Genomic DNA, 15,847 nt, shown 5'->3' on the forward strand with positions numbered 1-15,847 from the left:
ATCCTCTCAAGAGATCAACTTCCAACATGACAGTGGGAGGAGAAAAGGTGACCCACTCTCCAGTGAAATTAGTGAAAATTACTAAAACAAAACAAAAACCATTGAAAGCTTCTGGAAATGGTTCTAAGGACAAACAGCAACTGAAGAAACTTATATTCAAGACAATTTATGAAGATTCAGTAGGAAAGGCAAGAGTCTATGGTATTTGAACCGAAACTACTCCCGCTCTTCCCCTTCTCAGCTCAGGGAGGCAGAAACTCCACCCTAGACTGCTGTAGTTAAGAACCCAGGACTCCCTCACCCTCCAGCTCCCAGTCAGATGGCTTTCTTACTTGGAGGAAGAGGATGTCAAAGTTTTTTATCTGACCCCAAATACCCATTGCTGAGGCGAAGTACTGAGAAAATGCAGTTGAGACGTGGGGATTCCCTTCTACCCAGCAGAGAGCTATGGGAACTTACGAGCCAGAATCCACATCTATGTACTGCGGAACAGTACCAATAACGTTTAACGATGCATCCAACTGAGATTTCATTTCATTAATTTTTTCATTAAGTCCCTCCCATTCTTCAAGAAGCAGTTCAGGAAACTCCAGCAGGCTTTCCAACTTGAAAGAACAGAATTCAAGAGAACTAACCAAACTTGGAAGAATTTTAGAGATACCATTATCCCCACTTATTCTTATTTCAAATTCTTTGTAGAGTCTTCCTGTACTTTTCACAATTTCCTCCATGTGCTTCTGCTCTGGTGGTAACTTTCCCTCCATACTTTTATGGCGACTAAATATCCCAAGCCCAATATCTGCCCAACTTTCCTGTAAACGTTTAATAATCTTGAGACAATCATATTTTGACACTAGAAGATCCCCAGAAAATTTGTCTTTGTCTTCAGTCAACATCTTTTGCCACTGCTTGAAGTCTTGAACAACTGATTCAAATCTATTTTCTTTACTAGGGGATAGAATGTCTTTTCCAGTATTATTTCTGAAGAACTGCTGCCATTTGACGAGGCCATCCTTAACACTTTGCAATTTTTCTCTTGTAGACTCTTCATTTTGTTCCACTTCCTGTTTAAATTTATTCACTAAGTTTCTCCATTTCTCCGTCAACTTCTGCAACAGTGCAAGGTCTGCAGTGTCCTTAGTTGACAGCAGTATGATGAAATGCTTAGTATATTTATTCCAGCCTTTTTCATTGAGGTAAAGTCTTTTAGCCAACATGACTTTATTTCTTTCAATTACCTTTACGGACAATTCATATGTGGCTGAGCTCCAGATATCTCTTTCTGCCATTAACTGTTTAATATCACTCTCCATCCTTCCTCTTTGTAACGTATATAAGTCATGATATTCTTCTACAATTCTGGCATTCTTTTCAGCGTCTAAAAGAGCTTGTGCCAAAGCTCTGTGGGCCTTCTCTGCTTCCTTAGTTAATTTCATATCATGTGCCTGAACCAAACACAGCTCCCTGATCAGTTCCTCAATAACATTATTAAAATTGTACAGTTCTTCTAAAATGCACTGGTCCATCACTCGCTGAGTTACCATGTCTTTGTAGAAGTCAGTCATATGCCAGGCAATTTGATCAGGCATTTGCACATACCGCTCTCTGATTCTGGATAGTAGTTCTCCTCTATCTGCACAGTCCACACTGACTTGTTGAATAAGTTCATGAAATACTATATTATAAATGGTCTGTTCCTTCTTCAATATATGAAGTAGTTTGTGCATCTTGGTTGGCCCTGTATATGCCTGATTTTCCACACCAGCCCTCTCTAGCATAGCATCCATCACATCATTCAGCTGGACCACTTCTACTCTTTTATTAGGTTTCATGGATGGGAAGAGCAATAGTCTATTTTCACTATCTGTGAGGAGAGTAGTATATTTGTCATCATAACACTCCAAACCTGAAACTCCTGTATTTGACACAATATGAAATTCTTCAGGAATCAAAGTATCTGTTAGTTTCTTTGGCTTATGAGGCACAAGGACACCATCACGTGACTGTAATGAACAGTCCATTTGTGGGGGACAAACTGCGCTCTCCCTAGTCTCTCCTTTAACATATTTAACATCGTACAGAAAAGAAATATCCCTTCCAGCTCCCGTTAGGGAAACGGGATGGTCAATCAGATATTTGAACTTATTTCTTCGAATAGGGTTATGCCAAACGTGGTCAACAGGGCGTGGAAGAGTACCCTTTGGGGTTTTAATTTTCTTAGGAGGCAGTAAGTTTTCAGGACAAGGACCAGCATTGGCTGTATAGGTCAGAGAAAGTAGATCTTCCTGAGGGATGAACTCATTATGAAGGGAAGTAGGAAGGGGTTTCGACGGATCCACCAGACTTTTTTTCTCCCTTAGTTTAGGAAGTCCTGTAAACTGTGCTTCTCGCCAGACGTCTTGTAGCCGTATCTTTTCCTATGAAGTTACACTTTGTAATGGCAATGTCATTCTTCCAGATTTCCAAGGTAGAAATTTTAATTGTTGTTGTTATTTTCTCCCAGAATACCATTACTTCTTATGTTCCACATTCTCTAACCCCTTGTCACTCCTTTATATTCTGTGTAAACTATTCTTATCATTACTCTGCCAGACTATTGAAATAGTCTTGCAATCCTTTCCTGCCTCAGTATTTCAGACTACAATCCTTTCTACACTCTTGTTAGAATGCAGCCTTCCTAGAGGGACACCCTAGATTGCAAAGAGACTCTCTATCACCTCCTTATTACACATACACTTTTCTCTGCAGCGCTCAAGTTCTTCTGTAGTGCTTCTCTTAACTACTTTTGAATGCCTCATTCCCTGTCTTTTCCCTTTTTGACACCAAATATTTCAATTGATTTTACTGTGATTCTGACATGCCCAATACTTTTTACATCCTGCCTCATGGCTTTTCCTTCACTTGAAAGAATATCTTTCCTCTTCTATTTGTATCTGAAAATATCTTATCTATCATTAATGTCCATAGATGACATACATGCAACCTCTTCCATGAAGCTTTCTCTGGTCCCACTGTAGTAATACTTTTGCTGACATTTATATCTTGCTTACTTTTGAACATTAAGTATTCTTTCACAAGAGAATTCCTAATATGATTGTCATATCTAAAAATATCTCATACTGTCTTCTATCGAAATGTTGTCTCTTACTGGAAACAGTAAGTTCAATTAAAATTACGGGCTAGTTTTTATATCCTCTACAGCATTTAGTCATAATTTTTAATAAATATTTATTAAACTATAACCCAAGAGAGACATTGTATTAATTAATGAGTGCTTTATCTAATGTCGGTTGTAGGATCAGTGTCATTACTTGGTGTCCCTCCTCTTTTATGTTAGCAATTACTAAATATTTATGAAGATTAAAGAGGTAGAGATATTTTAATATATTTCTCAAGTAATTATAGCAATTAAAGTCTAAAGGACTAAATGAAATTTCATTGTTGAAATGAAATGGTGAAGCAGAATTTGGTGGGGAGTGGGGGATAACATGACTTTAAAAGACAAAGTTGTTAAACATTTGAGGAAGGAACTTAAGAGAAATAAAATATGACTCATTGCTGAAAGCAGTGGTTATGTGGAAAAATTTTAAGCATATTTTTTTTCCAGAAACTAAAAGCACCAAAAAGAGAAAAAAATGTATCAATTGATCAATTGTCATGATAAAGAAGAAGAAGTGATTGATAGAATTTGAATTTGGAGATTTGTGCAATTAATTATTGGGATTTAAGAAATGAATTGTGTCTTTAACCACTATGTAAAAGAAAAATTCATCTCAGGAATAATGAAAGAACAGATGCCCAAAATGAAATCACTTAATTTTGGAAAAGTATAGCCTAGAACATCAGGAAAGAAGTATTCTAGTTCTGATTTTACCCAACTGGCTTTAAGACCTTGGGAATTCACTCTCTCAGACCTCTATAATTATGTTTGACTAAGCAAGCTTTAAGGCTTCGTCCAGATTAAACACCTCTAAGTCAGTGAGCATGAAAACTGGAAGAAAAAAGAAAAAAAATAAAGAGGTTTAAATAGCAGCAGCCTAGAAGACTTGGCAGATTTTTATGGTGATCTACATGTGAGGCAAGATTGAGAACAAAGTAGGAAATTTATGATCGTAATGAACACGACATGGAGAAGCATAGCTCTGGAAATTTTGGCAGATATTATTAGTGCTATGTTATCATCTGAGGATTTTAAATGATGTGATGTTCCTGGGTTTTCTTTCCCAGTAAATTGGGTAATTTTGATCTATGATATTTTTAAATTACTGAGTATTTTAAATCAGTACATCTCTGTGGCTAAGTAGATATCTTAGTTTTCCTTAAAAACAAAAAATCATAGGGAGACAGCTAATAGCGGATTTGGTGGTGTGTTTTATAGAGGGAATTGTTCATGGCAAATTACTGCTATAGCATTTATGAATTATCCCTCTAACTTTGCAGTTAGATGGTACTAAAGATGATGAAAAATAGTGGAATTCATATTATGGCTTCTTGATCTAGGGCAGATCAGATGTTTTGAACAATATTAATCTAGTGTCCTTTGACATATGTTAGCAAGAGAGCTACCAGGAAGCATTGTGTCCATTATTGATGCACAGAGGTGGTTGTTGATGTGATTATGGGACAGAATTTTGGAAGGTTAAATAGTAACTCAGAACCAAGAAGGTGACTACAATAGACTCGAAGTCTCAGACTTAAAGTTCTTCGTTCTTTTTTTCCATAACATGGCAGAATAAATGGCTACATTTCTTTATGTAGAATGATACATAAAAACAAATGTCTGTTGATGCAGACATTTGTTTTTAAACTGAAATAAATGAATAGACAAAATATATTCACACCATATTTTAATAAAAAACCCTCTAGATTAGTCCAACTGCAGTATGATAAGGATGTGAGCAACAGCAGGATTGGAGAGACCAGTTTTGGAAGGTAGATGAGAGCATTACGTTGATAATGTTCTCAAAAGTTCTACATAAGAAGCTAAGAGAAAGTAGTATATGATCTGTGTACTTCTATCCCTCCAAACTATCAAAAAGACACTTAAACCATTGAGATTCTTTCCACATTTTGTTCTAGGCAGTAGAAGACACATAACAAATTACAGAATTTAAACAGAATGTAATGGGTGAGATTAATGTTACATGAAGACTAAGATAACAGTAAAAATGTAACATCCAACACACTCAGAACTCTTGAAGGAAAGACTTTACCTGGTTTTCTTACTCTGGGATTCAAGTACCTGGTATCAGCATTTTTATATAGAAATAGACAAAGAGGGATCTTTAACCCTGAATTTTATAAAATAGCATAGATGTATTTGTTATGATTGAGTTAATGCTCCAATATTTGAGCTGTGTACAGTTAGTATACATAGTTACATGCAAAATAATTGAAAAGATAGTGAGTTCCATTTCTTACTTATTAAAGAAATGGTGAAAACTCTTGATCTCAGAGGCTAAGAGCCCAGAGCTAATCTGTGTCCCTTGTTTCTTGTCTCACACCTTCTAGTTTTTCCTGGAATGTCTGTCTTGCTTTAGAGACCTAATCACTGAATCACAGTCTTTTCATGTGCAATTTTTTTTCAAAATGCCATCCTGGAGTACTGTGGATTTGCTTCCCTTTAATTTGCTCAGCAAAATTCAAGCTGCAAATTGAGTCTTTCTGTCCTGCTTGCCCCCTCCATTGTCACTGGGCAGAGATGAATGAACCACAGCTGTGTTCACGGTTGTGGGAATTAAAACCCCTTTGTTGGGAGAAACTACATTCTGCAGGAATAGAAGATGCGTAGATTCCCATTGATGTAGAACCATGACATCTCTTGTGGACACCTTAATATATGTTTCCAACATTAAGCTATAGCTTAGGAGAATTTGCTGGTTGTTACTACAACTACTTAATGCCCAGTAGTATGCAGTTTGCGTGATGATTATGTAAAAAACAAAAAATATACAACAAAAACAGAAAATAAATGTTAGTGATTATTCTCTTAAGATGATAGAATTATGTATTACATTTTCCTCATTTTTTCTAGGCTTTTATATTTCCTATAATATGTAGTTACTATTGTAATGAAAATGCAATAAAACCTTACAGCCCAATGGTGTGTATGAAGGGAAATGAATGATGTGCCATTGAGAAGAGCAACGATATCTGGAAAATTAAGTCACCAGGGAAGGAAGGTGCTAAAACCCAAGTTGGACCTTGAAAAATCAGAAACAGATCAGAAAAATGGAGAGAGGCAAGGGACAAGGATTTCAAAAGAAGCAAAGAAAATGGACAGAATATATTTACTCATAAGATTATCATTATTTATGGAGCCCCTTCTTAGAATCTTTCAAGTATCATATCACCCCACCCGATTAAAATTTGTAAACAAGTGCTCTCTAACCAGTGATGCTAAACATAGTTGTGTGTTATCCTTGCTGTCCTTGAACCACGGAAATTGAAAATGACTCTTTTAAAACATCACTATTTGACTATTCTATGGTATGTCCAGGTTCATTTCTTCCTTTTGGAATTGAAAAGAAATTGCTAAGTGTTCTGCTTTAAAGGAAAGGAATAACACTTGTCCTGTGGCACTCCATGTAGAAGAGGGACATACTCAGTGCCATCATTCTAAAGAGGTGATCACTAGATATCTGTTTTGCTGGGCACAGAAAATTCAAATGACTAAATCAGTGTTGATCAAACTCAGTACTAAGGGGACACCTTGGTAATTGCCATGCCAGGTAGTCAAAATTTTCCCTGCAACCTCTCCACCTTAATTTATAATGTCTATATCTATCTAGGGATTCTACCTAATATTTTACTTGAAAAGTTATTCCTTTACTCATTTTCACTTTCCTGCCATTCCCCGCATCTTTCCTACTTACCCAGCATTCTCTTTCTTCTCATTCTACCCATTCTTCAAAATCCCCTTCACATCCTACCTCCTCAATTAAGTCTTTTCAACCACTGTTCCTCTTGCTGATCTGCATCTTTCTAATATCCGAGGGTATCATTTTCAATGATAGGGTTTTTGGTTGTCTACTTTGTGTGGATTTTTGTTTCCCTTGAGGGTATCACACATGACTTGACTTATACATTTTCCACAGAGCATCTAAATTAATATAGTGAAATCTGCCTGGTGGTGAGGTAACAGGGTGATGTTCCCAGAAGCTTAATCATCAACCTTCTGGTTCCAACCAGTGTGGGGTCTACATACTAGTGGTCAGCGTGTAGTCACCATCCTCCACATGGGTGAAGGGCTTAGTTTCTACAGATCAACTCAAAGATATGTGTATATCACATATATACACATATATCAAAGATTGTTATGTATATCCATTGAGGAGGAACTAGGACTCCGAACTATCATTCTAGCTACCTTGCTTGACTGCTTCTCCTTTGTTTCTGCATCCCCTCACTTCTCTCATTGTTAACTCCTTGTGCCTGCTCTTTGGGGCTCAGGGAAGGCCTAGGAAACTAAAGCCTTTTTTCTGCAAACAAGAAACAGGGCACCTGGAGGGGTTTTGTACCCAGGAAGGCCCTGCAGGGTCCTGCTTGGTTTCAATCCCCCTTTTCTTTGATATTCCTCAGTCCTGAGGGGAACAGGGGTAGGTCAAGAAGGGGAATAAAATTTTGGATAGAGAGGTTAATCATAAACTTGGCAAGGGAGCTCAGTTTTAGGGGCACTGGGTTTCATACCCAGTAGGTACACAATACTAATGTGGATTTGCGCCATCATTGATTGACTCACTGTCTTTCTCTGCCCCCAGCATCTGAGAACCTAGTACACTGCTTGGCACACAGAAGTATTTAGTCCATAATTCGGTTGTCTAATTTAGAGCTATCTCATTGCACTACTCAGTAGCAGGGTATGCTTCCATTCAGGAAGGTTAGTCTCATTCATTCTGTGTAATTGTGCAACAAATAAAAGGCTTTGGATTTACCTACGTAACTGTCTTGACAAATGACAAATCTATTTTACCTGTGCTTTCAGCCTATGATCAGTAATTGTCATTTATTTTTTAAAGGTCCTCCTGGACCTCCAGGTGAAAAAGGAGATAGAGGTCCCACTGGAGAAGTTGGTCCACAAGGCATTCCAGGTCCAGTAGGTACGGTAACTACTCCATCATATACTGCAGGGCTAGGTAATGTACATCTGTGTATGTGTGTAGGGGGAATCAGTTATTTGACTGGTTCCCTGTGTGGCGTGTGTGTGTGTGTCCCCGCATGTGTATGTTTGTGTGTGTTGAGGGCATATCAAATGATATCAAATGATAATCACTATCATGTTCTGAATGGTAAGCAGTGACTCTTGATTTTTAAAGAAAGTTAAGTGCTTTAACAACATGGGGTTGTTCATAAGTCTAGAGAGTGCTCTCCATATCACTGACTGCAAACAGTATTTGGCCGACCTAGTTTTAGGTCACATGTGAAGGAAAATATGAAAACCATCTTCACATTGAATATATTTGGAGGTTACCTGGTTTTTAAGATACAAAAAAAAAAAAAACAACTAATGTAAATCAAAGGCAAATTGGATTATACTCCTTATATGGTCCTTAACTGGAATTTATCTGCTTAAACCTATGCAATCTCAATGTAAATATTGACTAGAATACAGATGACTTTTCCCTTTGCTGTCAGCCACTCTCTGTATCTTACTTAGAGCAAAATTGTTTCAAATTATTTTCTTCTGTAATCTTAAAAGCAATATTTTGAAAGACAATAATAGAAGACAGAAAAAGAGAAAGAGGATGAACTTTCTTTGCTTTCAAAAAAATAAAGATAATAACAGTAACATGATCATCATGTTATTCATGGCTAGAAATCAAATACCTGCATGCTTTTTGAAGGTGGGGAGTATACTGCTCCGTCTAATGATAACTAGAATAGTTTGTGCTGCTAAAGAAATGTCTAAATACCAGGGACTTGATCTTAATTTTCTGTGTTTTGATTATATAAACTGTTCTTCTTTCTGATCAATGTATCAACCAGCCCAGGTTACATCAGAAAAACAATTTTTAAAAATGAAAAGCATGAATTTGACACATGCCAGCCCTTTACATCATAGTGCTTAAAAAGCCAATATATAAAGTTTACCATAAAAAAAAAAAGCTTTTAGAATTATATATATATATATATATGTATGTATGTATATATATGTATATATGTATGTATATATATGTATATACATATATATATGTATCTCAATTGTTGGTTTGCCTTTGAAAGTAATACCAGGTAAGATTCTTTGTTCAGAAAAGTCTTTCTACTTGACTGGCACCCAGCAGATCTTAGCAATGGTGCATTAATGTCATAAGCAGGGGAAGTAACCAGTGTTATATTATCTGCCAGAGCAGCTATTGTCAAAGGTCTGTCAACTCCTCCATTACAAATTGCAATTATCAAAGCTTTATAACTCAACCATAAAAGTTCAGTCTGGGCTACAACTTGCCTTCCAAAGCTTCATCTTGGGAACATCTTTTGTAGCTGTTTCGGAATCAAATAGAAAGAGGGATTTAAAAGTTTCAGCTTTTGTTACCACCCTAGACAGATACCGTTGCAAAGCTGCTTTGATTCTTTAAGTGAGGGTTTAGTCTGCTGCTGTTGGTATTGCTCATATACACAAATAGGCATTATCTGGCCCCTCAAAAAAGAGAGGTAGATTTCATTGTTGGAGTGATAAATTGACTCTTTTAGATTTTTAGGTTGCCATTTGAGTTGGTGCACTGCAGCAAAAATATTCAAGTTACTAGGCATCTTTCCTACCTGATTGCTGCAATCTGTTTTTTTCTTTGCCAGATTGCCTATTTGCCCCATGTTTGGTAGGGAATCAGGAAGTTAAAAGTATATGATGGACTGTCTTGATAATTCTACTTCCTGATTTAAGCAGGCTTACTAAAATCCCACCTATAGGGACTTCCCTGGTGGTCCAGTGGCTAAGACTCCGTGCCCCCAATGCAGGGGGCCCAGGTTTGATCACTGGTCACGGAACTAGATCCCACATGCTGCAACTAAGAGTTCACGTGCCTCAACTAAAGATCCCACATGCCACAACTAAAAGATCCCATGTGCCGCAAGTAAGACCTGGTGCAGCCAAACAAATAAATAAATAAATATTACAATGGGAGTGTTTAAAGAAAAGACAAAAGAAACCCTGTACCAACAAAACAAAACAAAAACAAACAAACAAAAAATACCTATACATGCAAATGAGCCCACTAAACTCAGCTTGACTCGAAACCATGATATGAAAATCTGAGAAGATATACGTGCTTAGTAGTATTAAATAATCAGTACATTAAATATATTACAGTTGTTACTCATGTACTGGGGTGGATATTATGTTAAACTGTGCTTTATCTCAAAATAATATAATAGAAATTCATTTCAGCATGCCATTTCCTTGGAAGCATGCCAAGGAGAATTACCTATAACCTTTTACTTTAAAAAAATGTTTACTGAATACTTTCCCTGTGCCTGGGACACACACACACACACACACACACACACACACACACACACACACACGGCTACATTATTGTTTGGGATTACAATGGAGTATGTAAAAACAAGAGCATGAGAGATAGAGTAATATATTCCTGCACTAGGGCCTCAGTATTTTTTTTATAAATATTCTTTGATACTTCTCATTGCTTGACTTGTGATTTTTCTGGGACAAATCTTAAAAGTCCAATTTTTAGCTTACATTTCAAAGTTATCATTTCAGCTATAGCAAAATTCTGCCATTTGAAGATTCCTGATTAGACTATATAAGGCTTCCAGTTAAAACGCTAAGATTTTTTTTTCTTGTGTGTTTTTATTTTTAGTGACAATCTGTTACATATTGAATATCTACAGTGTACTAAATGCACTAGTGTTTCTACTTACTGTTACTGTTATCTATCAATTTTTACACATGAAAGTTTAGGAAAGACATTGTTCCTCCATTTGGAGATTCACCTCCTTCATATCCATTAGTGAAATTAGATTGTTTCATTATTCTCTCAAATCTTCATGCAAAATGAATTATTACCACTGTTTTGGGTTTTTTTTTTTTTTCTTCATTTACCATATAGGTCCTCCAGGTCTTAAAGGTGATCGAGGATCCATTGGTTTTCCTGGAAGTCGAGGATTCCCAGGATCAGCGGGGAAGACCGGGAGGCCAGGTATTATGATAATGCATATTTTCTTCACAGAATATGTAAAATAAACACCAGATCATAGATATTCCTTTCAACTTCTTAGATAACAAAAACAATGGTCATCATAGTATGAAAAGCAGCACTCACATGCAGTTTATTTTCTGATCTGAAACATTTTGAAACTGATTTCTGTCCACCTGAGGAAAGTTTCTATGTCCAAAAGGAAAACAGTTCCATATAAAATCACAACAGAGGATCTGTCAACTCCACACCACTATAAATCACCATGAAGAATGGTATCTATCTTAGAATAAAGAGAGTGGAAAGACTGGTAGAGAAAAGCAAACAAAGTATTAACACCCCTTTAACCAAAACCACCAAACCCTGTTAAGTTACAGTTAGCAAAATACAGGCAGACCTGAAATCCTATCCTTTACAAGATAACCTGCCTGCTACTGTATATTAGTACTTAATAATCACCATGTTCGGGCCCTTTACAATTTACATACATGATGATATTATTTCTACTCCTTATGCCGCTAGCCTAAGCTTGAATTGTGAACTGTACACAGAAATTTTAGAAGAGAGCAGGGGACAGAAAAATGCAGAACCAGTTAGCTGTATTACCAAGTGGTAAGTAATAAAACATTTGTAAAGTGGGACAAAACTAATGGTAGCTGGAAGCTGTGGAAGTAGAAAGTAGAGTGATTAACTCTGTACAGCAAGACAAGATGTTACAAAGAAAGTCGTGTTAGAGCTGGCCTAAAGATGCACAGAATTCCTTTACATCTGTGGTTCTCAAACCTGAGCAGACATTAGGATTACCTACAGGGCCTGTTAAAACAGCTGACTGGGCTCCACCTCCGGAGGACTTTCTGATACAATAGGTTAGGGATTGGGCTCCCTGGGGAATGTTTACTCCTCACAAGTTTCCAGGTGACAGTGATGATGCTGATCAGGGACCACACTTTGAGAACCACATCTTCCGGTGAAGAAAACTGGAGAAAGAGAGACTGTAAAAATGAAAGCAGGGGTAGAGGTAATAAATCCCTTGACAAAAGATATTCTCCGGATATTACTTCCTTATTAAAAGACTCAAATTTGGTAGAAATATGAGCAGCAGTGCCTGGTACTAGTTTAGTTATACTGCAAATTAAAGCAGTGAATGCATTCTTCCTCTACAAGAGTCCAAAGAGGGTAACAAAATTAGAAATAAAATCTACTAATTGTCATTTTCTAATTAATGACACAGCCTGGACTATCCGAGTAATATCAACGCAAAGTGATTTCAAAGCAAAAAGATTAAGAAAGAGCAGCCCTATTTATTTTCTATTTTCTCTCCTGCTCTCCTTTTCTTCCCCACCCTGCCCTCTTCCTTCCACATGTATTAAGTACTCAATATATATATACAAGGGACAATGCTTGGTACAGGGAAATGAGAAGTAAAGAAGACACAGTCCTTAACTGATAAAGTATACAAATATAAGAAGAGATAGGGAAGACTTTCTTCTTGATCCATGGCAGATCTATAGAGCATTTACCATCTGACAGATTTACTGCAGAGAGCTCGGAGGATTTAATTGAAGTGTAACCTTACATATCTTCAAAATCCCTAGAGTACTCTGAACAGAACCTCATTAAATGAACTAGGTTTTCCAGCAATGTAAATAATGTGCTTCTCTCCAGTTAGACTCTTGGAGTCCATTCAAAGTCTGATTCTAAGGGTGAGTTATGGTCTTTCTTAGGAATGTCTAAAATTATAGACCACAATGAATTCCTTTATTTATTTGACAAACAGCTATTGAACACTCTGTGCCATTCATGGAGATATTTATAGTCGAATATATGGGTTTGGAACTCAGAGGGGAAGCCAGAGGTAGAAAGACAAAGTTGTAGCTATGCTCATATAAATGTTCACTGAAGTCAATGAATTTTAATAATCATTGATTTTAGTAATATTTTATGGGTAGGCAACAGTGAGAAGAGAAAGGGCCTAGGATAAAGCCTTGAGTGGTTCCAGACGTACAGACTGAGCAGAAAGAGCAAAGCAGCCGGAGTGAAGAAGAAAACCCAGAGAAGGTGGTGTGAAAAAAAACCAAAGGAGTTCCAAAAGTTGGTCAAGTGAGAGGCAGTCAACAGAAAGCTTTTTCCGTTTGTTGCTGTGAGGATGTTGCCTTTACTGAGAGCAGTTTTGGTGGGGCTGGGTGGAGTGGGGTGGAAGCCAGATTGGGGAATGCCCAGGGGTGCCTGGTGATGAGGCTGGTAGACAGCGGGGTAGAGCAGTCTGGCTCTTCAGAGGGGGAGGAAGAGATCGGTTTTTTCATTTGATTTTGTTTTTTCTTTGAAAGTGAATTTGAATACTATTTAAATGCTGACAGCAAGGTAAAATAGAGAAGTTGTTGAAGATACAGAGGAAAGAAGGGTTAAAAAGATTGTGGAAGGTTAAGAAGAAGGTTGAAGGTGAAGAATTCAGGAAATAGAAAGAAGCATTAGGCAGAGGAGGGAAGATGTCACATCTGAAGTAGGTGAAAAGAGCTGGGCTGGGCTAAGTGTGCCTGTGTGTGAAAATGAGGAACCCAGTGCCTAGCTCATGGCAGGGGCTCTGAAAATGCTTGAAGTCACAATGATGCTATTGAAAATACCTCCTCTTATATTGATATTTAAAGTTAGAGTGGCGGTATATTACATACCATTTACTTCTTACTTTTCAGTGGCTTTCAGAAATATTAGTTCTTTATTTTTGACAGAAGAGTGACAAATCTGACAGGAGGTGGTTAACTCCAGGTTTTGACAAAGCCCTTGGGCTCGTTTTTAGCCTAAGATGTCATTATAAAGGAGGGAGGAATCCCTGTTCTCTAGAAAGGATGTTTTTAATGTGTTCAAGTGTGAGAAAAGATTTCCAAGTGTCGTCTGTGAGGAAATCTCTGAATCATGCTAAAATGACATAAAACATTTTTTTTTTTATAAGAAGAAAAGTGGGTCATTTGTTCAGCTCTCTGGCTTGAACAGAGATCAAGGTATCGTTAAAATACCTAAGACAGGGACTTCCCTGGTGGCGCAGTGGTTAAGAATCCGCCTGCCAATGCAGGGGACACGGGTTCGAGCCCTGGTCCGGGAAGATCCCACATGCTGTGGAGCAACTAAGCCCATGCGCCACAACTACTGAGCCTGTGCTCTAGAGCCCAAGAGCCACAACTACCGAGCCCACGTGCCACAACTACTGAAGCCCACATGCCTAGAGCCCATGCACCGCAACAAGAGAAGCCACCACAATGAGAAGCCCATGCACCGCAACAAAGAGTAGACCCTGCTCGCCGCAACTAGAGGAAGCCTGCACGCAGCAACAAAGACCCAACTCAGCCAAAAAATAAATAAATAAATTTATTTAAAAAATAAAATACCCAAGACAAACTACAACATGAAAAGACTTCCCAGAGTAATTTTACAATTATTTTCTAATTCTGAAAATAACGCTAGAATGATAAAATTAAGCTTGTTTATTATATTATCTTCTCTGAAAAGAATTAGAACTGATCAGTTACACCATTTTAACCCCCCTCCCCCAATTTTTGTTTAATATCTTAGATTTTTCCTCTTGAGGAAATCTAAAACTTTGGTATTATATCTTATAAAAGCCTACCGTCCAAAAAAAAAAAAAAATAGGAAAGGTTTTAGATACTTTGTGCTAAATTAATGATTCTTGTCAATTTAATATTACCTGAAATGACTGAATCACAATTAAAAAATGAATTTAATGATGTACAGTGTAATCATATATGCAAAGCAATTAGAGACTATTATACCATGATAAGGAATGGTTGGCATTTCAAAATAAAATTTTAATTAGAAATAGCTTCAGTTTTTAAGTGCTAAATCTCAATTTTCATGTTACTCATCACACGTTATTTTGTATTTTTTTTAATGTGGTAAATTAGAGATCAAAAAAGTCTTCTCTAAGAGGTGAATAAGGACAAATGTTCAAAAACAAAGCATGGATGAGGCAAAGTAAGCTAGAGAAACAGACCAAAAAAAACAACAAAATAATGATTAAAACTGCAAAATAAAATGTAAAATAATTGTGCCATAAAAAAGTGAAATGAAATGAAAAAATCCTCTCATTCACTGAAAATAAAATTAGCTAAGTTATGTTGTAAAACAAATAAGAGCTACCATCTCTTACATGCATCTCTTAAGAGCAAGGCCCTTTATAAACATTGCTGCTAATTTTCAAGGCAGGTTTGCAATGGAGGGTACTATTTTTTCATTTGAAAGAAGAAAAAACTTCAGCTCAGAAAGGTTTAAAGACTTGTTCTGAGCCACATACCTAATAAGTGGCAGAGCAAAATAATTCAACACAAGAGAATCTAAAATTATTGTTACTATTCCAAAGCTCATGATCTTTGAACGATGCCCTTTGAGCTCTTGGATGAAAAGAGAACAGTCCTTGATTTTGCCGGAGGAAATCAAGAACATTAATGAAGATTTTGACTTAGAGATAGATGGCTCTATGGTCAGTCCTGCATTTATGCCAGGAAGGTGATTACTTACAAGACATATCTGACGACTCTTGGAAGAAGAATCGATATGTGAGAACAGTACCCCTCTAGTGAGATGCAATTGTCATCGTTGAATTTTCTTGTTGGTACTAAGGGCTTAACCTCTGGATATAGCTTTGGGAACCTTAGGTGAAATAGCAACCCATTAGCAAAGAG

At 37.0% G+C, this 15,847-nt stretch overlaps 2 protein-coding genes across 2 annotated transcripts in view; one reads left to right on the forward strand and one right to left on the reverse strand.

The window, feature by feature from the left end:
- The window catches only part of MSR1 (macrophage scavenger receptor 1), a gene marked incomplete at both ends in the record, with an annotated part of 60,135 nt that overhangs the window by 16,410 nt on the left and 27,878 nt on the right, over window positions 1-15,847 (forward strand). The window contains 2 exons of the mRNA XM_082863662.1: window positions 8,019-8,099; window positions 11,070-11,159. Coding sequence (XP_082719788.1) covers window positions 8,019-8,099; window positions 11,070-11,159 — 171 coding nt within the window. The remainder of the gene's footprint in view (window positions 1-8,018; window positions 8,100-11,069; window positions 11,160-15,847) is intronic.
- LOC309977496 (axonemal dynein light chain domain-containing protein 1-like) lies at window positions 456-2,798 on the reverse strand (the record flags this gene model as incomplete). Its single annotated transcript, XM_082863613.1, has 2 exons — window positions 456-2,417; window positions 2,718-2,798. 2 exons carry the CDS (start codon window positions 2,796-2,798, stop codon window positions 456-458), a joined length of 2,043 nt encoding a protein of 680 aa, XP_082719739.1.

Source organism: Leucopleurus acutus (genome assembly GCF_964270905.1).
Source record: "Leucopleurus acutus genome assembly, chromosome: 21".
Taxonomy (NCBI): Eukaryota; Metazoa; Chordata; class Mammalia; order Artiodactyla; family Delphinidae; genus Leucopleurus; species Leucopleurus acutus.